The 22,851-nt window shown below is 48.2% G+C and overlaps 1 protein-coding gene across 2 annotated transcripts in view; it reads left to right on the forward strand.

Moving 5' to 3' along the window:
• Window positions 1-22,851, forward strand: part of LOC126987234 (protein masquerade-like) — a 35,281-nt gene that overhangs the window by 5,055 nt on the left and 7,375 nt on the right. Inside the window, exons 2-8 of one of the 2 annotated variants that reach the window (XM_050844065.1) lie at window positions 5,325-6,154; window positions 17,072-17,224; window positions 18,788-18,843; window positions 19,897-20,191; window positions 20,868-21,115; window positions 21,333-22,224; window positions 22,343-22,846. In XM_050844065.1, the coding sequence (XP_050700022.1) occupies window positions 6,022-6,154; window positions 17,072-17,224; window positions 18,788-18,843; window positions 19,897-20,191; window positions 20,868-21,115; window positions 21,333-22,224; window positions 22,343-22,846 (2,281 nt within the window). In that variant the 5' untranslated portion in view covers window positions 5,325-6,021. The remainder of the gene's footprint in view (window positions 1-5,324; window positions 6,155-17,071; window positions 17,225-18,787; window positions 18,844-19,896; window positions 20,192-20,867; window positions 21,116-21,332; window positions 22,225-22,342; window positions 22,847-22,851) is intronic. The other variant, XM_050844072.1, reaches the window with a different exon arrangement.

Genomic DNA, 22,851 nt, shown 5'->3' on the forward strand with positions numbered 1-22,851 from the left:
AGAGATGAACTTAGAACCTTTACCGGGGCAGAATGGAGTACACTAACTTCAGATAGAGAACCGGGTGGAGAGATGGAATTAGAACCTTTACCGGGGCAGGATGGAGTACACTAACACCAGACAGAGAACCAGGTGGAGAGATGAACTTAGAACCTTTACCGGGGCAGGATGGAGTACACTAACACCAGACAGAGAACCAGGTGGAGAGATGAACTTAGAACCTTTACCGGGGCAGGATGGAGTACACTAACACCAGACAGAGAACCAGGTGGAGAGATGAACTTAGAACCTTTACCGGGGCAGGATGGAGTACACTAACACCAGACAGAGAACTAGACGTTTAGATGAAATTAGAACCTTTACCGGGGCAGAATGGAGTACACTAACACCCGACAGAGAACTAGACGTTTAGATGGAATTAGAACCTTTACCGGGGCAGGATGGAGTACACTAACACCAGACAGAGAACTAGACGTTTAGATGAAATTAGAACCTTTACCGGGGCAGAATGGAGTACACTAACACCAGACAGAGAACTAGACGTTTAGATGAAATTAGAACCTTTACCGGGGCAGAATGGAGTACACTAACACCCGACAGAGAACTAGACGTTTAGATGGAATTAGAACCTTTACCGGGGCAGGATGGAGTACACTAACATCAGACAGAGAACTAGACGTTTAGATGAAATTAGAACCTTTACCGGGGCAGAATGGAGTACACTAACACCAGACAGAGAACTAGACGTTTAGATGAAATTAGAACCTTTACCGGGGCAGAATGGAGTACACTAACACCAGACAGAGAACTAGACGTTTAGATGAAATTAGAACCTTTACCGGGGCAGAATGGAGTACACTAACACCAGACAGAGAACTAGACGTTTAGATGAAATTAGAACCTTTACCGGGGCAGAATGGAGTACACTAACATCAGACAGAGAACTAGACGTTTAGATGAAATTAGAACCTTTACCGGGGCAGAATGGAGTACACTAACACCAGACAGAGAACCAGACGTTTAGATGAAATTAGAACCTTTACCGGGGCAGGATGGAGTACACTAACACCAGACAGAGAACCAGACGTTTAGATGAAATTAGAACCTTTACCGGGGCAGGATGGAGTACACTAACACCAGACAGAGAACCAGGTGGAGAGATGAACTTAGAACCTTTACCGGGGCAGGATGGAGTACACTAACACCCGACAGAGAACTAGACGTTTAGATGAACTTAGAACCTTTACCGGGGCAGGATGGAGTACACTAACACCAGACAGAGAACCAGGTGGAGAGATGAACTTAGAACCTTTACCGGGGCAGGATGGAGTACACTAACACCCGACAGAGAACTAGACGTTTAGATGAACTTAGAACCTTTACCGGGGCAGGATGGAGTACACTAACACCAGACAGAGAACCAGGTGGAGAGATGAACTTAGAACCTTTACCGGGGCAGGATGGAGTACACTAACACCAGACAGATAACCAGGTGGAGAGATGGAATTAGAACCTTTACCGGGGCAGGATGGCGTACACTATCGCCAAATGAGTAAACAAAAATCCTTACTAAACACCTTTGAGCTACAGTAAACTTAAAATGACTGATAATATTAAAGATAATGATTTTGGGCTATTTTTGGGGGCCCGTAGGAGTCCGCGGGTAGGTCAAACACTAACTTGGCACTACTGCTCCTATGCTTCTCTACCTCGGGGGGGTACGCACAGGGGGTGGGGGGGTTGGAGGTCACAGGAGATGGCTATGTGGGGCGGGTGGGGTCAGGAGGTCAGCTGGGCAGGGTCAGGTCATGGGCGTGGTGCTAAAGAATGGAGTGTTTATGTGTATTTGAGTGGTATAGCTGTAGAAGTAGTAGTAGTAGTAGTAGTGAGTGTGTGTGTGTGTGTGTGTGTGTGCGTGCTTGCTATGTACACACTCGCGTCCGTTATCACATCCAGGAAGCAGCGACGCGGCTGTCTTGTGGTGTTGTGGTGCGGAGCCGGGCTGACTTGGGAGGGGGAGGGGGCGAAGAATTGCGTTGTGTTGTGTTATGTTGTGTTATGCGCGGCTGTTATACTACGACGATGACAACAACAACAATAACTATTACTACTACTACTACTACTACTTATAACCGAAGCACTAATACACACACACACACACACACACACACACACACACCACTAACAACCCACACAAGCTTCACTAAACGCTAGCCCTTCGTGGTCAGTCTGGCGAAGCGAAGCTGGCGTCGGCACTAAATAGGGCGCCTCGGACCGACGTAGGGAGGAGGTGTTACGGTCGGGGAATGATAAGGCGCCGGGTCCGTTACGCTGAGACGCTTTGAGAAGGGAGATAGTGACCGAGGGAGAGGCTTTCGTAGGAGTTGTGGGCATTTCCAGGGGTAGTTTTATGACCCTGGTGGTAGTCTGACCCTTCCTCTGTACCGTGAACCTGAAGAAACACTCAATAGAACCCGACTGACCCCCTCTTTGACCTTTAGAAATAGCCGATATGAACCACACCTAGGGGCAAGGCAGTCCCCGTAAGAGCATATTGGTAGCAGGAGATGGGCATTGGATCAGAGAAGAGGCCGTGGGTGATGGAGAGAGAGGGAGCGGGGAGGGCGGTAGAGGATTGGTTGTCGGTGTGGTGAGGGACCCAGCAACGGTACCTCTGAGTCGTAGATCTCTGGACGAATATGTGGGTCGTGTGTGACGGTTAGCATAGCAGGAGAAGGAGGAGGAAGAGAGGAGGAAGAAAATGAAGAGCGATAGCAATGTGAGACTCAGACCGACATGACCCCTAAAAATACCTTCCATTCTCTATGTGACGGCTTAACCCTGCAGCAGCGGGGACCATGTTTCTTAATGGTCCCTCTAAGCGAGAAAAATGAGAAAAAAATCACCCCTCACACAAGCTATTTCATAATATATATCAAAGCATTTGTGATCAGATTATGTATCATCTATTTTGGGGGGTTTATATCATGGCACAAATTTGGCCCGTCGCTGCTACACGGTAAAGCCACAAATTTTCAAGCCCAGTCACAACACTATTTCCAGCCCAATCACAACGCTATCTCCAGCCCAATCACAACGCTATTTCCAGCCCAATTACAACACTCTTTCCAGCCCAATTACAACACTCTTTCCAGCCCAATTACAACACTCTTTCCAGCCCAATTACAACACTCTTTCCAGCCCAATTACAACACTCTTTCCAGCCCAGTTACAACACTCTTTCCAGCCCAATCACAACACTCTTTCCAGCCCAATCACAACACTATTTCCAGCCCAATTACAGCAACGCTATTTCCAGCCCAATTACAACACTATTTCCAGCCCAATTACAACACTCTTTCCAGCCCAATCACAACGCTATTTCCAGCCCAATCACAACACTATTTCCAGCCCAATTACAGCAACGCTATTTCCAGCCCAATTACAACACTCTTTCCAGCCCAATCACAACGCTATTTCCAGCCCAATCACAACTCTATTTCCAGCCCAATCACAACGCTATTTCCAGCCCAATCACAACGCTATTTCCAGCCCAATCACAACGCTATTTCCAGCCCAATCACAACGCTATTTCCAGCCCAATCACAACGCTATTTCCAGCCCAATCACAACGCTATTTCCAGCCCAAATACAACACTCTTTCCAGCCCAATTACAGCAACGCTATTTCCAGCCCAATTACAACACTCTTTCCAGCCCAATTACAGCAACGTTATTTCCAGCCCAATTACAACACTATTTCCAGCCCAGTTACAGCAACGTTATTTCCAGCCCAATTACAACACTATTTCCAGCCCAATTACAACACTCTTTCCAGCCCAATTACAACACTCTTTCCAGCCCAATTACAACACTCTTTCCAGCCCAATTACAACACTCTTTCCAGCCCAATTACAACACTCTTTCCAGCCCAATTACAACACTCTCTCCAGCCCAATTACAACACTCTCTCCAGCCCAATTACAACACTCTTTCCAGCCCAATTACAACACTCTCTCCAGCCCAATTACAACACTCTTTCCAGCCCAATTACAACACTCTCTCCAGCCCAATTACAACACTCTTTCCAGCCCAATTACAACACTCTTTCCAGCCCAATTACAACACTTTCCACCCCAATTACAACACTATTTCCAGCCCAATTACAACACTATTTCCAGCCCAATTACAACACTCTTTCCAGCCCAATTACAACACTCTTTCCAGCCCAATTACAACACTCTTTCCAGCCCAATTACAACACTCTTTCCAGCCCAATTACAACACTCTTTCCAGCCCAAGAACAACACTCTTTCCAGCCAAAGTACAACACACTTTCCAGCCCAATTACAACACTCTGTCCAGCCCAATTACAACACTCTTTCCAGCCCAATTACAACACTCTTTCCAGCCCAATTACAACACTCTTTCCAGCCCAATTACAACACTCTTTCCAGCCCAATTACAACACTCTTTCCAGCCCAATTACAACACTCTTTCCAGCCCAATTACAACACTCTTTCCAGCCCAATTACAACACTCTTTCCAGCCCAATTACAACACTCTTTCCAGCCCAAATACAACACTCTTTCCAGCCCAATTACAACACTCTTTCCAGCCCAATCACAAGACTCTTTCCAGCCCAATTACAACACTCTTTCCAGCCCAAATACAACACTCTTTCCAGCCCAATTACAACACTCTTTCCAGCCCAATTACAACACTCTTTCCAGCCCAATTACAACACTCTTTCCAGCCCAAATACAACACTCTTTCCAGCCCAAATACAACACTCTTTCCAGCCCAATTACAACACTCTCTCCAGCCCAATTACAACACTCTTTCCAGCCCAATTACAACACTCTCTCCAGCCCAATTACAACACTCTTTCCAGCCCAATTACAACACTCTTTCCAGCCCAATTACAACACTGTTTCCAGCCCAATTACAACACTCTTTCCAGCCCAATTACAACACTCTTTCCAGCCCAATTACAACACTCTTTCCAGCCCAATTACAACACTCTTTCCAGCCCAATTACAACACTCTTTCCAGCCCAGTTACAACACTCTTTCCAGCCCCAAAACAACACTCTTTCCAGCCCAATTACAACACTCTTTCCAGCCCAATTACAACACTCTTTCCAGCCCAATTACGCAACGCTATCTCTAACCCAATTAACCCTCTATTTTGCCTACTCTAAACTTTTGTCTATTATGGGATCGGCGTGTAGCGGGTCATTTTTTTCTTGCATTCTTTTTGTAGCCCTTGAGGCGTTTCCTTTCATGCCAAAAAAATATACAACGCCACAATCTCTCCTTGCAGTGACGGCGTAGGCGATGAGCTAGCTAGCGGAGGAGTTAGCGACACAGAGGAAGACCCCGCGCAGATGTGACCCGGCAGTGCATTGGGCCAGGCGGATGTGGGTTCACCGACGACCCGGATTCTACCAACCACACCAGAGAACAGGACGCTGAAGGAATTAACCGATTTCCGAAAACACAGAGAAGGAGGAAGTGGAAGACATATCATACGAGTTTTGTAAAGAGAAGGGAGAGTTTTGTGAAGGGGAGGGAGAGAGAGAGAGAGAACCCCTGAACTCCACCCACGCTAGGAGTATACAAGGAAGATACCATAAAGTGAACCCGTTGCAAAGGCTGACATCCTGACCCCGTGTTGAAGTGAGTGACTGTGGAACGCGTTTGACCCACCAACACTAAGGTGATTCGAAGCAGTTCCTGAAGTCCTTCCGGCGCACCAGTGGTTCAGAACGCATTCACCTCCTCGGGAAATAGCTTTAAGGTGACCCACGAAGAGAGAGTGTCCACCCAAAATGGCGGAGGAGGGTTGAGCTCACGGCGCGGGCAAAAGACATAGATTCACATAGACACCAGGGAAGTAATAGATTGTGTGTGCTGTGCGTGAAGGCGTGGGACTTTGAGAAAACACTTGTGGCGGTTCGGTGTTGTGTGGCGCTCTATCTCTCACCGCCGCTGTGCAAGGATTAAGTCAGGAAGTCAGTATGGCCCGCCGATCTACGAGTCTGACCTGGTTGTGCTGCGCTGTGCTGTGCTGGGCGGCGTCTCAGTGTCAGGTGAAGGCCAAAAACACCTCGAACAGCACAGCGTCGGCCATTCCAACCTCCGTCCTGACCTGTAAGTACGATAGAGTAAGACATGTTGCTGGTACGCTCACACCGGTACAGCTTTTGACACACACACACACACACACACACACACGTCTCCAGTTCACCAAGCCCCATCCCACTCACTCCGACACCCATAATGCCCCCTCCCATATATATAGATTAAGCCTCCATCTCTCCCACCCCATCACGCCCACACACACACACACGTCTCCAGTTCACCAAGCCCCATCCCACTCACTCCGACACCCATAATGCCCCCTCCCATATATATAGATTAAGCCCTCCATCCCTCCCACTCCATCACACCCACACCGTCACACCACTCCACAACGCCTCCTTCCTAGCTAACACGACCCTCCCACTCACCCCATCTCCCTGACACACCACTCCACAATCTCCCCTCTCATAGTTGAAGTCCCCACCCCACTCAAACCACTCCACAATCAACCCACCCTTGCTCATTATACCCTCGTACCCACACCATTACACCACTCCACCATACCCCATCCCATAGCTAACAAGGCCCCATCCCACTAACCCCATCTCCCTGACATACCACTCCACAACCAACCCACCCATGCTCATCATACCCTCCTACCCACACCATTACACCACTCCACAATGCCCCATCCCTATACCATCACAAATACCCCTCCTCTAGTTCAACACCAGGCCCCATCCTACTCACACCACACACCACTCCACAACACCACCCAAGTTCACAAAGACCCATTCCACTATCATATCTCTCCTCCGGTACCCTCCCCTCCCTTATCCCGGCATCCCTACCACTCACACAGACTCACAATACCCCACTGCGTCGCCCTCCCAGCACTAACCCCCGTCCAGACCAGTAGTAAGAGATATACCTTAAGGGGAGCATCTGATAACCTGATTGAAAAAGACTCGATTTTGTTTTAATACATATGGGGGAAAAATCTCTTTATTATTAGTGATTATTGGGAGATACAGGATAACTTTGAGGATTGTCAGCCCAATGGATGTTAGTTTAGGGGAATAGTTTGTTTTGATCCATTTAATTAAGGGACGAAAATAGTCTTGCCCTTTCTATAGCACACAACTCAAGGGAAAAAAAATAGAAAAAAGATTCGCTCCTTAATAGACGTAGGGGAGGTTCAAGGGTAACGAGACTCGTAGATATTAGTATAGAATGCATAATCTTCTTTTAACCCATCAATATGTATAGAAGGAGGGGAAGGGCATCTACACCTCTCTATAATTGAAGTGTTAATGAGACGCAGAGCAAGTTTGAAGGGTATAATTAGTAACATGGATATTAGTGATTCAGAGAGGAACCTATTTTTAGAGAGACGAGGAAAGCATTTGTTATTAAGGGAGGCATTTTTATCTACTCTGTGTATGGAAGGGAAATCGAGTCTCTATTATGAGTGAATTTGCAGAGACAGGGGAGGTTTGAAGGGTATAATTAGTAACATGGATATTAGTGATTCAGAGAGGAACCTTATTTTAGAGAGACGAAGAAAGCATTTGTTATTAAGGGAGTCATTTTTATCTACTCTGTGTATGGAAGGGAAATCGAGTCTCTATTATGAGTGAATTTGCAGAGACGCAGGGCAGGTTTGAAGGGTATAATTAGTAACATAGATATTAGAGATTCAGAGAGGAACCTTATTTTAGAGAGACGAGGAAAGCATTTGTTATTAAGGGAGTCATTTTTATCTACTCTGTGTGGAAGGGAAATCGAGTCTCTATTATGAGTGAATTTGCAGAGACAGGGGAAGTTTGAAGGGTATAATTAGTAACATAGATATTAGTGATTCATAGAGGAACCTTATTTTAGAGAGACGAGGAAAGCATTTGTTATTAAGGGAGTCATTTTTATCTACTCTGTGTGGAAGGGAAATCGAGTCGTTATTATGAGTGAAGGAGAGTTTGAGATTAATAAGGCAAGTTATTTTAGTAATTTATTGAGTAACAGTTTTAGGGGAAGTTCAAGAAAGCAGTTATTAATAAGGGTACCATTCAATACCCATTTCCTACCCATATCACAGACACCTCACAACCCACACCGCCATTAACTAAGCATTCCACTCCCAGCCCATTTCCTACCCATATCACAAACACCTCACAACCCACACCGCCATTTCCTAAGCATTCCACTCCCTGCCCATTCCCTACCCATGTCACAAACACCTCACAGCCCACACCGCCATTTCCTAAGCATTCCACTCCCAGCCCATTTCCTACCCATGTCACAAACACCTCACAACCCACACCGCCATTTCCTAAGCATTCCACTCCCTACCCATTTCACAGACACCTCACCAACACAACAACCAACACTCCCAACCCCCTGACCAACCCCCATTTCCTGAAGCCCCCATATACACCCTTCACCTCCATTCCCTAACCATGCCACCCGCCTTGTCCCATTCCCATCGCATTCCCGGCATTTCTCTCCTTCCCGGTCCTGCCCTTCCGAGCCGCCCTTCGCTGTGTATATATATATAGCAGAGAGGTTGGCACAAAGGTTGCCTAGTCTCTGTATCCAAGCCGCTTTTCCGCTTCGCCACCCCTTCCCCCCCCACCCCCCCAACCCCACCCACTCGCCCTTCCCCAGCGTTCCAGCTCTTCCTTTCTCTGTTCGACCCGCCCACCCCTCGCCCCCTCCAGCCCCGTCCCCCGCCCCGCCCCGCTGCTGTAAATAGAGAGAAAGGCGTTGACGATAACATTCTCTGCTGTGTGTTTGTGTGTGGGATGGGTGAGGTTGGGAGGGGGAGGGGGGTACGTGTGTGTGTGTGTGTGTGTGTGTGTGTGTGTGTGTGTGTGTGTGTGTGTTTTATATGTATTAAATTTTGTGTGAGAGAGAGAGAGAGAGAGAGAGAGAGAGAGAGAGAGAGAGAGAGAGAGAGAGAGAGAGAGAGAGAGAGAGAGAGAGAGAGAGAGAGCGCTCAGCGGGGGGGGGAATAACCTCGACCTTGGAAAATGGCCAAGGTCCGATCTTCCCTACCTGACCTGTTGTTGTTGTTGTTGTTGTTGTTGTTGTATTATCAATATTATTATTATTATGATTATTATTTTTTTTTTTTTTTTTTTTTTGTCGCCATGCAGAGGTAGGTCCACATATCATAAACACACACACACACACACACACACACACACACACACACACACTCGGAACAGTCTTAAAATCCAATACATCTCCTTCAATACCAAACCGGGCTGTAGGCGTCATCGGGTGGGCGAGGCGACGCACCCCCCGGCGTATGCCCCCATTGATTGACTGATTAAATACCAGACGCCTCTCTGCTCACTTCGGCTCAGGAGTGAACAGAACCGCTCATCGGCCGTGAATCAGCCATACGCCTCAACTCATGTATACAGACACCCTTGTCCTGCAAAGAGACAGTTATCATCGCCACACACGACTTTCTACTCAAGCTCATCCCTATACTGTCCAAACCCCTTATGCAAGAGTTAACCGGCATCTTCACTCTTTCATCCCTATACTGTCCAAACCCCTTATGCAAGAGTTAGCCACCATCTTCACTCTTTCATCCCTATACTGTCCAAACCCCTTATGCAAGAGTTAACCAGCATCTTCACTCTTTCATCCCTATACTGTCCAAATCCCTTATGCAAGAGTTAACCAGCATCTTCACTCTTTCATCCCTATACTGTCCAAACCCCTTATGCAAGAGTTAACCAGCATCTTCACTCTTTCATCCCTATACTGTCCAAATCCCTTATGCAAGAGTTAACCAGCATCTTCACTCTTTCATCCCTATACTGTCCAAACCCCTTATGCAAGAGTTTACCAGCATCTTCACTCTTTCATCCCTATACTGTCCAAACCCCTTATGCAAGAGTTAACCAGCATCTTCACTCTTTCATCCCTATACTGTCCAAACCCCTTATGCAAGAGTTAACCAGCATCTTCACTCTTTCATCCCTATACTGTCCAAATCCCTTATGCAAGAGTTAACCAGCATCTTCACTCTTTCATCCCTATACTGTCCAAACCCCTTATGCAAGAGTTTACCAGCATCTTCACTCTTTCATCCCTATACTGTCCAAACCCCTTATGCAAGAGTTAACCAGCATCTTCACTCTTTCATCCCTATACTGTCCAAACCCCTTATGCAAGAGTTAACCAGCATCTTCACTCTTTCATCCCTATACTGTCCAAATCCCATATGCAAGAGTTAACCAGCATCTTCACTCTTTCATCCCTATACTGTCCAAACCCCTTATGCAAGAGTTAACCAGCATCTTCACTCTTTCATCCCTATACTGTCCAAACCCCTTATGCAAGAGTTAACCAGCATCTTCACTCTTTCATCCCTATACTGTCCAAATCCCTTATGCAAGAGTTAACCAGCATCTTCACTCTTTCATCCCTATACTGTCCAAACCCCTTATGCAAGAGTTAACCAGCATCTTCACTCTTTCATCCCTATACTGTCCAAATCCCTTATGCAAGAGTTAACCAGCATCTTCACTCTTTCATCCCTATACTGTCCAAACCCCTTATGCAAGAGTTAACCAGCATCTTCACTCTTTCATCCCTATACTGTCCAAATCCCTTATGCAAGAGTTAACCAGCATCTTCACTCTTTCATCCCTATACTGTCCAAACCCCTTATGCCAGAGTTAACCAGCATCTTCACTCTTTCATCCCTATACTGTCCAAATCCCTTATGCAAGAGTCAACCAGCATCTTCACTCTTTCATCCCTATACTGTCCAAATCCCTTATGCAAGAGTTAACCAGCATCTTCACTCTTTCATCCCTATACTGTCCAAACCCCTTATGCAAGAGTTAACCAGCATCTTCACTCTTTCATCCCTATACTGTCCAAACCCCTTATGCAAGAGTTAACCAGCATCTTCACTCTTTCATCCCTATACTGTCCAAACCCCTTATGCAAGAGTTAACCAGCATCTTCACTCTTTCATCCCTATACTGTCCAAATCCCTTATGCAAGAGTTAACCAGCATCTTCACTCTTTCATCCCTATACTGTCCAAACCCCTTATGCAAGAGTTAACCAGCATCTTCACTCTTTCATCCCTATACTGTCCAAATCCCTTATGCAAGAGTTAACCAGCATCTTCACTCTTTCATCCCTATACTGTCCAAACCCCTTATGCCAGAGTTAACCAGCATCTTCACTCTTTCATCCCTATACTGTCCAAATCCCTTATGCAAGAGTCAACCAGCATCTTCACTCTTTCATCCCTATACTGTCCAAATCCCTTATGCAAGAGTTAACCAGCATCTTCACTCTTTCATCCCTATACTGTCCAAACCCCTTATGCAAGAGTTAACCAGCATCTTCACTCTTTCATCCCTATACTGTCCAAACCCCTTATGCAAGAGTTAACCAGCATCTTCACTCTTTCATCCCTATACTGTCCACAACCCTTATGCAAGAGTTAACCAGCATCTTCACTCTTTCATCCCTATACTGTCCAAACCCCTTATGCAAGAGTTAACCAGCATCTTCACTCTTTCATCCCTATACTGTCCAAACCCCTTATGCAAGAGTTAACCAGCATCTTCACTCTTTCATCCCTTTACTGTCCAAACCCCTTATGCAAGAGTTAACCAGCATCTTCACTCTTTCATCCCTATACTGTCCAAACCCCTTATGCAAGAGTTAACCAGCATCTTCACTCTTTCATCCCTATACTGTCCAAATCCCTTATGCAAGAGTCAACCAGCATCTTCACTCTTTCATCCCTATACTGTCCAAATCCCTTATGCAAGAGTTAACCAGCATCTTCACTCTTTCATCCCTATACTATCCAAATCCCTTATGCAAGAGTTAACCAGCATCTTCACTCTTTCATCCCTATACTGTCCAAATCCCTTATGCAAGAGTTAACCAGCATCTTCACTCTTTCATCCCTATACTGTCCAAACCCCTTATGCAAGAGTTAACCAGCATCTTCACTCTTTCATCCCTATACTGTCCAAACCCCTTATGCAAGAGTTAACCAGCATCTTCACTCTTTCATCCCTATACTGTCCAAACCCCTTATGCAAGAGTTAACCAGCATCTTCACTCTTTCATCCCTATACTGTCCAAACCCCTTATGCAGGAGTAAACCAGCATCTTCACTCTTTCATCCCTATACTGTCCAAACCCCTTATGCAAGAGTTAACCAGCATCTTCACTCTTTCATCCCTATACTGTCCAAACCCCTTATGCAAGAGTTAACCAGCATCTTCACTCTTTCATCCCTATACTGTCCAAACCCCTTATGCAAGAGTTAACCAGCATCTTCACTCTTTCATCCCTATACTGTCCAAATCCCTTATGCAAGAGTTAACCAGCATCTTCACTCTTTCATCCCTTTACTGTCCAAACCCCTTATGCAAGAGTTAACCAGCATCTTCACTCTTTCATCCCTATACTGTCCAAACCCCTTATGCAAGAGTTAACCAGCATCTTCACTCTTTCATCCCTATACTGTCCAAACCCCTTATGCAAGAGTTAACCAGCATCTTTACTCTTTCATCCCTATACTGTCCAAACCCCTTATGCAAGAGTTAACCAGCATCTTCACTCTTTCATCCCTATACTGTCCAAATCCCTTATGCAAGAGTTAACCAGCATCTTCACTCTTTCATCCCTATACTGTCCAAACCCCTTATGCAAGAGTTAACCAGCATCTTTACTCTTTCATCCCTATACTGTCCAAACCCCTTATGCAAGAGTTAACCAGCATCTTCACTCTTTCATCCCTATACTGTCCAAACCCCTTATGCAAGAGTTAACCAGCATCTTCACTCTTTCATCCCTTTACTGTCCAAACCCCTTATGCAAGAGTTAACCAGCATCTTCACTCTTTCATCCCTATACTGTCCAAACCCCTTATGCAAGAGTTAACCAGCATCTTCACTCTTTCATCCCTATACTGTCCAAACCCCTTATGCAAGAGTTAACCAGCATCTTCACTCTTTCATCCCTCACGCTGGTAAACTCTGGAACAATCTCCCTTCATCTGTATTTCCTCCTGCCTACGACTTGAACTCTTTCAGGACACCTCTCCTCCCGAAATTGACCTCTCTTTCGGCCACTCCCTTAACTCTTTATAGGAGCAGTTAGTAGCGGACTTTTTTTTTTAAATTTATTAACTTTTTTTATGCCCTTGAACTAACTCTGATGTAAACAAAAAAAAGAAAAAAAATTAGGCATGAAGTGCAGTCAAGCGCAGATAAGAGTGGACGACGAAGCTGATAATATAATAATAATAATAATAATAATAATAATAATAATAATAATAATAATAATAATAATAATAATAATAATAATAATAATAATAATAATAATAATAATAATAATAACAATTTCTGTAACACTGGCCCTTGAGTCTGTGGTGGGTTAGACTGCACCACTCCGGGAAAAAGTTGGAAAGTTTGGTTTAGTCGGCGCAACATCTGTGGTCATATGCCGGAGAGAGACAGAAGGGGAAGGGATTATAGGAGAAGGGAGCAGTTGGAAAGTTTCGTTTAGTCGGCGCAACATCTGTGGTCATATGCCGGAGAGAGACAGAAGGGGAAGGAATCATAGGAGAAGGGAACAGACCCCAGGAGACGGGACACAACCCCCTATTAACACCTGGTACACTGCTGGGTGGACAGGGGCTACAGTTGGTTTGGTTTAGTCAGCAACATCTGTGGTCATGATGCCGGAGAGTCCTTGACAGCCTGAGATTTGGACGCCATTGGCCCTGTCTTCGCTGCGAGACGCCAAGGCTAGTGTTTGAAAGGCGGCGAAAACACAGGGCCAAATCTTAGGTTGTTGGGACTCTATGAGGGACTCTACAGATCACGACCCAGAAACGGGTTACGCTAAATGGAAGATGCTAATAGGGTATCGGAAAACCCGCCAAAATGTTTCCACTCCGCCCGGGAATCGAACGTACGCTCTCTCGATTGTAATAATTGTGAACCGAGTGTGCTAACCACTGCACCACGAAGCCCCCGCAGCCCCCCCCGGGACACGCGGCGGTGCAACAAGTAGGTTAGCCCAGTTTCCCTTCCCCAGGGCCGACAGTCGAACTCAGAACCCCCGATTTGTAGCGTGCGAACCTCTACACCGCGGAGACGCCAGCAATAGAAGTAATAACATTGATAACACTGAAGATAATGGAGATAATGGTATGATAACGATGCTCTACACACCGCGGGGACGCCAGTAATGGTAGTAATGACATTGATAACACTGAAGATAATAGAGATGGTGATATGGTAGCGATGATTATGAGAGCAATAGATTTCCTGACGATGGGGACGTGGGAGCGATAACAACAACAACAACAACAACGACAACAACAACAACAAGACAGACAGACACACAGACAAACACACACACAGACAGAGAGACAGACAGACAGACAGACAGACAGACACATAGACAGACAGACAGACAGATAGATAGACACACACACACACACACACACACACACACACACACACACACACACACACAGACACACACACAGACAGACACTCTAACCGACAAAAAGCAAGAGAGAGAGAGAGAGAGAGAGAGAGAGAGAGAGAGATCCTGGAGAAAGCGTGTTAGGAGTTACAATACACTTCTTAGTCACACGGAACGGAACTGACTCAAATAGGATCTGTGTGTGTGTGTGTGTGCGTGTGTGTGTGTGTGTGTGTGTGTGTGTGTGTGTGTGTGTGTGTGTGTGTGTGTGTGTGTGTGTGTCACGTAGGGAAGAGTTTTCTCGTCACAGTAAATAAGTTTTGGTTTGATTTATCTCATTGTTCATTTTGTTCCACTTACCGTGCCTGTTAGTATGTCTGAAAGTGTGTGTGTGTGTGTGTGTGTGTGTGTGTGTGTGTGTGTGTGTGTACATATCAATTTACCCATCAATTCATCGTTGTGTACACCTTCCTCCTTCCTCCACTCTCAACTTTCTTTCCTCTCTCCTTCCCTTTTCCTTCCTCTCTCTCTCTCTCTCTCTCTTTTTTTTACGTCCATAGCGTTCGTAGGCTTACTTGAGGGGCCTGGATGGTAGTCGGCCCCAGCCCATATTGGCGCAGGCAAGTGTTTATAGTGGCGCCATCTTCTCTTGGCTCATGCTGCCCCCCGGAACTCCTTGATTCACTTGGACGGTTTCCTCTAGAGTCCGGGTTGATGGGTGGTCTTCAGGACAGCATATGGGTAGTTTTAAGCCACTCAGCGGTGACTGAAAAATCCCAGGTGGTAGCGTGGGGATTCGAACCCGTGTCGTCCATCACGTGGTGAATGTGGGCCCAGCACGCTACCACTCAGCCACCGCCTACCTTTAATATGCCCCCTTCAGTCCCCCAGTCTCCTAGCTACGGTTGTACATATTTTACTGGCATTACTTAGGCTACTCTCGTCTGAGCGCCACGCCTCGTCATTAGCCCCTGATCTTCACAAGGCTTATGTTCCTGACCGATCCCGTGGCCCCTCTTTTCCGTTTTCTATTATAGCTGCGGAACGTTTCTCATTATCATTCTGCGAGGCCAAACAGGTAGAGAGGGAGGAGTGCGGGCCCGATACCCAGCCTGTTCACGAGCCCCCAAACACCTGAGACGCGGGTTCTTTCGATTGATATTGTTTTTGCACTTAAACCGTTTCCTTTACTGTGAATACAAAGAGTGTAACTAAACCGTGGTCTTGTGTATGTGTCGTGGCTAAGGAACGCGCATTGCAGTCCGTCACGGGTGTTCCCCAAGTCTACGAGTAATTTTTTCTGCATCAGGCAGTAGACGGTAGTGTTGGGAGGCGAGCACAGCCTTGCGTCCTGGCTGACTAGGCGGCAACGTAGCCCAGTACCCGGGTCAGCATAATTTTGGGCTCCTTATGGTTAGGTGAGGCTGGGTTCGGTTACGTTAGGATGGACATCTGTAAATTATTCCCAGGTACTTTTTACGGGGTAGTACATTGATAATCATTAGAAGAGGATGCCGCGCACATGGTTAATTTGTTACCCACGGCTCAGCGGCTTGGGGAGGTACCATTCATCGTAGACACCGCAGGAATATGCAAGCCTCCGTGTGGCCTGGAACTGACACTGACTGGTTCACTCGGCAATACGGTTTTCAATGGCCTCACCAGTTTGGCCTGTTAAGAGAGACAGAGGAATACATGTTGATTTAGTCTTGACCTTTGAGTTCTAGGTAGAAGTGGTAAGAGGTAGACAGCTATCATGACAGTGGTAACCCAGGCGGTGTAGAAGTCAGGGAAGCCAAAGGACCAGCGAGATAAATGCGTTACCCACGGCTCAGCGGCTTGGGGAGGTACCATTCATCGTAGACACCGCAGGAATATACAAGCCTCCGTGTGGCCTGGAACTGACACTGCATGGTTCACTCGGCAGTACGGTTTTCAACGGCCTCACCAGCTTAGCCTGTTACGAGAGACAGGAATACATACCAACACATGTCTATTTAGTCTTGACCTCTGAGTTCTAGGTAGAAGTGGTGAGAGGTAGACAGCTAGCATTACAGAGTGGTAACCCAGGCGGTGTAGAAATCAGGGAAGCCAAAGGACCAGCGAGATAAATGCGTTACCCACGGCTCAGCGGCTTGGGGAGGTACCATTCATCGTAGACACCGCAGGAATATGCAAGCCTCCGTGTGGCCTGGAACTGACACTGACCAACTTAACAAGCCTTGAAAAACGGGTTCAAAAGACAAATCTCACATAATTGACTGTTCTTTCGGCCACCTCTTTTGATTCTTTTTTAGGAGCAGCGAGTAGCGGGCTTTTTTATTGTTTTTTCCTTTTTTGTGCCCTTGTGCTGTCTCCTTTGCTGTAAATAAAAAAAATCAGCCTCAGTGGTGCTGACGAAGCCTATTACAACGTTTGAAATCATCCGGCGAAATCTATGTGGCTGTGTGACCTACGGAGGAGTGACGCCGCCTGGCCTCTGTTGCAGCGCTCCTGGACACCCTCGCCAAGGCCACGGACTCCGCGCGCTGCCCTGGGAAGTGTCTGCATACCCTAGCAGCCCTCATGTGCAACGAGGTGGTTCGCGGCGAGGACCTCTGCCCAGATGGGACGGTGTGTTGCCGGCCCCGCGCCCAGCCAGGTGACGACACACAAGCCCTTACAACCCTTGGGAGACTGAGATTAACAATGATGACGAGACTTGGAAGACTTGAGATGAATGATGGACAGTAGGGGTCGAATTATAAGACATTTCGCCGTCCAAGAACACATATATGACAAGGCTTTCGTAGGAGTTGTGGGCATTTCCAGTAGTAGTTCTATGACCCTGGTGGTAGTGTGACCCTTCCTCTGTGCCATGAACCTAAAGAAACACTCACTAGAACCCGGTTGATCGCCTCTTTGACCTTTAGAAATAGATGATGTGATATGGCTATGTCTTGTAATACCAGCCTTGGGTCGAATTATAAGACATTTCGCCGCCCAAGAACACCTATTTGACAAGGCTTTCGTAGGAGTTGTGGGCATTTCCAGTAGTAGTTGTATGACCCTGGTGGTAGTGTGACCCTTCTTCTGTACCATGAACCTAAAGAAACACCTATTTGACAAGGCTTTCGTAGGAGTTGTGGGCATTTCCAGTAGTAGTTGTATGACCCTGGTGGTAGTGTGACCCTCCTTCTGTGCCATGAACCTAAAGAAACACTCACTAGAACCCGGTTGATCGCCTCTTTGACCTTTAGAAATAGCTGATGTGAGAACTGACTGACCTTCCTTAACTTATCATGATGGAAAACAAGCCTGCCATGTCGAATTTTCACATAGGAGGTATTCGATATGCATGTCTTAAGTTTGTGTGTTTGCCTGTTTGTTTGTAACCTCACCATTCCTCGGGTCTCTACAATTCCTGTATGTCTGTGCTTGCCTTGTTCTGTCCTGCCCCCCCCCCGGGCCCCCCTGCCCCCCCCCCCCCCTGCACAGATTACCTTGTTCCATCCTGTTCCCTTTCCCCATCCGGGTTGATGGGTGGTGGTCTTCAGGACAGCATGTGGGTAGTTTTAAGCCACTCGGTGTCGGCGGCGGCTGAAAAATCCCAGCAGCTTGGTGGCACCGGGCGGGGATTGAACTCGCGTCGGCCTGAACGCGGTGCCGACACGCTATCCATTCAGCCACCGCCGCATGAGCTTGAGCACTGCCTGTCTGCACCACGCATGTCTAGTACCAATGTTCCCTGCACCCCGCACCCCATCTGCCTCCCCCCACCTTGACTAACACACATTATCTGTAGTCTTCCAAATATCTCGAGACCGGTCTGGCGAAGGCTCCCACGGGTCCTTTCCTCCCCTCTGCTCTGCCACAGTCCCAACACCTATCCCTTCCTCTCATATGTAAGGTGTAGGTAACATATGAGGGGAAGGGATAGATATTGGTACTGTGTGGCAGAGCAGAGAGGAGAAATAGACCCCGGACTCGACAATTTGGTTTCACGATAGATTACCCCAGAACCCTCGGCCCCTCCCTCTCCCTTGCTAATAGGTAACATACACCAGATCTCTTTTATTAAGTTTTGATGACAATGAGTTTACAGTAATATCAACATTCCCTTCAAGACATTGGTATTGCCCTCAACAATATTGCCCCCCAAGAATCCTAATGTTAAGGCCGTTTTTCGTCCACCAAATGACGTGACCTGAGTTTGGGTTTACAGGGGCGAGCGACGCTGACCTTGTGACCGACGTGACCACCGAGACGATCCCAGACGAGGTGAGTGTGGCAAGGCGATCAAAGAGGATATAAGGTTTTAAGGGAAGGTTAGGGGTTTGACAAGGGGATCAGATGTTAGATAAGAGAGATTAGGTGTTAGACAAGGAAGATGAGGGTGTTAGAGAAGGAAGATAAGGTGTTAGATACCAGATTAGGAAGGTCAGGCGTTAGACAAGAGACAAAAGGTATTAGATAAGAAAGATACGGTATTAAGCAAGAGATATCAGGTGTTAGACAGGGAAGATAAGGGTGTTAGATACCAGATAGAGAAGACATGGTGTTAGATTAGGAAGATAAGGTGTTAGATACCAGATTAGGAAGATCAAGTGTTAGACAAGAGACAAAAGGTATTAGATAAGAAAGATACGGTATTAACCAAGGGATATCAGGTGTCAGACAGGGAAGATAAGGGTGTTAGATACCAGATAGAGAAGACATGGTGTTAGATTAGGAAGATAAGGTGTTAGACTAGACTATGGTGTTAGCTAAGGTATATGGGTGTTTGATAAGTTGATAGCTTTATAGAAGGAAGATTCGGTTTTGGACATGTTATATACAGTGTTAGATTAGGAAGATATGGTGTTAGACTAGGGATATTAAATGCCAAGGGACAGGATGGTGTTAGATTTTTTTTTCGTCTACGCCTATAGCTCCGGTAGGCTTGCTTAAGGGGCCTGGATGGTAGTTGACCCCAGCCCGTCATGGCGCAGGCTAGTGTTTATAGTGGCGCCATCTTCTCCTGGCTCATGCTGCCCCCCGGAACTCCTCCTTGATTCACTTGGACGGTTTCCTCTAGAGTCCGGGTTGATGGGTGGTCTTCAGGACAGCATGTGGGTAGTTTTAAGCCACTCGGCGGTGACTGAAAAATCCCAGGTGGTAGCGTGGGGATTCGAACCCGCGTCGTCCATCATGTGGTGAATGTGGGCCCAGCACGCTACCACTCACCCACCGCCTACCCAAAACACGATATTGGACAAGGCATTTCAGGTATAACTTAGACATTCATCAGTGGAGGGAATGTCTTCAACCCTAACAACCTTTTCCAAACCCCAGACGACGCTGGTTACGGAGGGAATCTCAACTTGGGGAGGAGTCTTGGAGGAGGAGGAGGAGGAGGAGGAGGAAGGGAAGAAGGAGGAGGAGGAGGATGGAGAGGCGCCCCCAACCAAGCTCCCCACAACAGAGCGTCCCTCCACCAGCACCGCACCGAAGCCCACATCCCCGCCTGGCAAAACGAAGGAGGAGGTGGAGGCGCCGAAGGAGGAGGTGCAGGAGGAGGAGATGACGACGGACCTTCCTACCACGACGGGTACTACAGCTAAGGCGCAGGCGTACGCTCCCTCCAGTAGTGAGTATATAGTCGGGTTGAAGGCGATGAAGAAGGGCGGAGTCTGTGTTGGATTCAGTTACCTCTCTGCCTGTCTGTCTCTGTCTCTGTTTCTCTCTCTCTCTCTGTCTGTCTGTCTATATATCTCTCTATCTTTCTCTGCCTCTCTGTCAATAAATGTCTTGTCACCGTCTATCTGTGTCCCTGTATGTCGTTCTGTGTCCCCCTGTTCCTGCTTGTCTCTATCTTGTCAATCTTTCCCTGCCTCTCTATCTTTCTCTGTCTCTCTGTCAATAAATGTCTATCATCGTCTCTCTGTCTCCCTGTATATGTCTGTCTGTGTCCCCCTGTCTCTGTTCCTGCCTGTCTCTATCTTGTCAATCTTTCCCTGCCTCTCTATCTTTCTCTGTCTCTCTGTCAATAAATGTCTCTTATCACCGTCTGTCTATCTCTCTGTATATGTCTGTCTGTGTCCCCCTGTCTCTGTTCCTGCCTGTCTCTATCTTGTCAATCCCTATCTCTCTATCTTTCTGTGTCTCTCTGTCAATAAATGTCTATCATCGTCTCTCTCTGTCTCCCTGTATATGTCTGTCTGTGTCCCTCTGTCTCTGTACCTGTCTCCATCTTGTCTATCTATGTCTCTATCTATCTCCCTCTCCCTCCCTCTCAATACCTTCCCCCCCCTCCCCGCCCCCAGGTCTTCGCGTCTGTCCCGGGGTGTGCGTGGCCGACAGGATCTCCGAGTACTGCGAGGCGGCGCTGGACGTCGCCGAACTCTGCCGCTCGGGTCTCCGTTGCTGTGTATCTGGCGATCTCTTTCTCGACGTGGATGAGCCGCCCAAGGAATTTGTGCTCCTCAACCCCAAGCGGAAGCCGGGCGAGGATGACGGAGAGGAAGGAGGAGGAGGAGGAGGAGGAGGAGGAGAGGAAGAAGGTGACGAGGAGGTTAGTACAGCTTAGACTTATGTAGAAGGCGAAGGAGGAGATGAGGAAGGAGGAGGAGGAGGAGATGATGAAGAAGAGAAGTGTAGGAGATGAAGGAGAAGAAGAAGTGGAGGAGGAAGAGGAGGAGGAGGAGGAGGTATTTGTCGTTTTATCTGTTGTTGTTGTTGTTGTTGTTGTTGTTGTCTGAAGGTTCTGATAGCACGGTTTGTTCCTTCAGGTTAACCGAGAGACAGACAGAATAGACGGAGCTTCACCCTCTCCAAACCCCACCACCACCACCACCACAACCACCACCTCTACCACCACCTCCACCACCACTAAGCCTCCTCGTAGCCCAATCCCAACCCTGCGTCCCCCTCGGCCGGTCTCACGCCCCACCAGACCCTCAAACATCCCTCCTGAACTCCGGTGCAAAGGAACGTGTGTTGCTGGGTTCTTTGCCTTCCTGTGTGACGAGGTTGACCGCTCCGGCGTGTGTCCTCGAAGCGGGCGATGTTGCGTCACCAAACGAGGCCGCCCGGACCTTCCAGATGACGCCCCAGACAGACCACACCCCGCTACGGAAGGTCCCACGCCATTTATCACCAGCGCGGTTACGACCACTCCTGTCCCCACCACCGCCCTCACCACGACCAAGGCTCCATCCTCAGCTCTCCCGCCGTGCCCTGGAACCTGTCTTTCTGAACTTGTGGCATCCTTCTGCAGCCAGCCGTCCGTTGTCGTGGAGGCGTCGGGCTGCGAGGAGGGACATGTCTGCTGTGACGATAGGGAGGATAGTGATTCCAGGCAGCCTCCACCTTCCCGGCAGCCTCCCCCGCCCCGTCAGCCGCCTCCGCCCCGTCGCCCGCCACCTTCGGATATCCCCCCAGCCTTCCAGAACATCGCCTCGCTCTTCACAAGGCAGCCACAGCCCCCACGGAGACCAGATCGCCGTCCGCCATCCCCGCCACGCCGACCCCCGCGACCACGCCCGACCACGACCACTACGACCACCACTACCACGACCACTACAACCACCACGCCGATGCCCACCACTACCGAGGAGCCGGATCTGAGGGAGGAGTGCCCGGGGACCTGTATCCAACCCTTCCTCTCCTTCACCTGTTTCGGTAAGTTGGATCGCGATACACACACACACACACACACACACACACACACACACACACACACACACATATACAGAGGTCAGATCATGCCACTCACGCCCCTCTCTGACTCCCTCCCCAGGCAACGCGGAGATGACCACGCTGTTCCGCTGCGACAAGGGCAAAACGGAGTGCTGCTCACCCAAGTCAGCGCTCCGAGACGTGCTTCGCTTCGAGGAGGTCCACAACATCGCTCGGAACGACACGGCCTTCGTCCCGGACTACGACGTGGTGTACCCCCAGCCCGGGCCCGACCTGCACCAACCCCCCTTCCCCCAGCAGCCGTACCCGCACCCGCCTTACGAGCACCCGCCCTACGACCCGTCCTATGAGCATTCAGCATACGAACAGCCGTACGAGCAGCCGCCCCCGTACGAGCAGCCTCCATACCAGCCTCAGCCGCCCTACGAGCCGACTTATGAGCAGCCCCCGCAGCCCTCCTACGAGCAGCCCTACGCCCAGCCCCCGGCCTACGAGCAGCCGTCACAGCCGCCCTATGACCAGCCGGCCTACAACCAGCCGCCGCCTTACGAGCAGCCACCCTTCGACCGCCGCCCATACCTCCCCGTGCAGAACGCCTCGATAGGTGAG

This window comes from Eriocheir sinensis, chromosome 6, assembly GCF_024679095.1.
Source record: "Eriocheir sinensis breed Jianghai 21 chromosome 6, ASM2467909v1, whole genome shotgun sequence".
Classification (NCBI taxonomy): Eukaryota; Metazoa; Arthropoda; class Malacostraca; order Decapoda; family Varunidae; genus Eriocheir; species Eriocheir sinensis.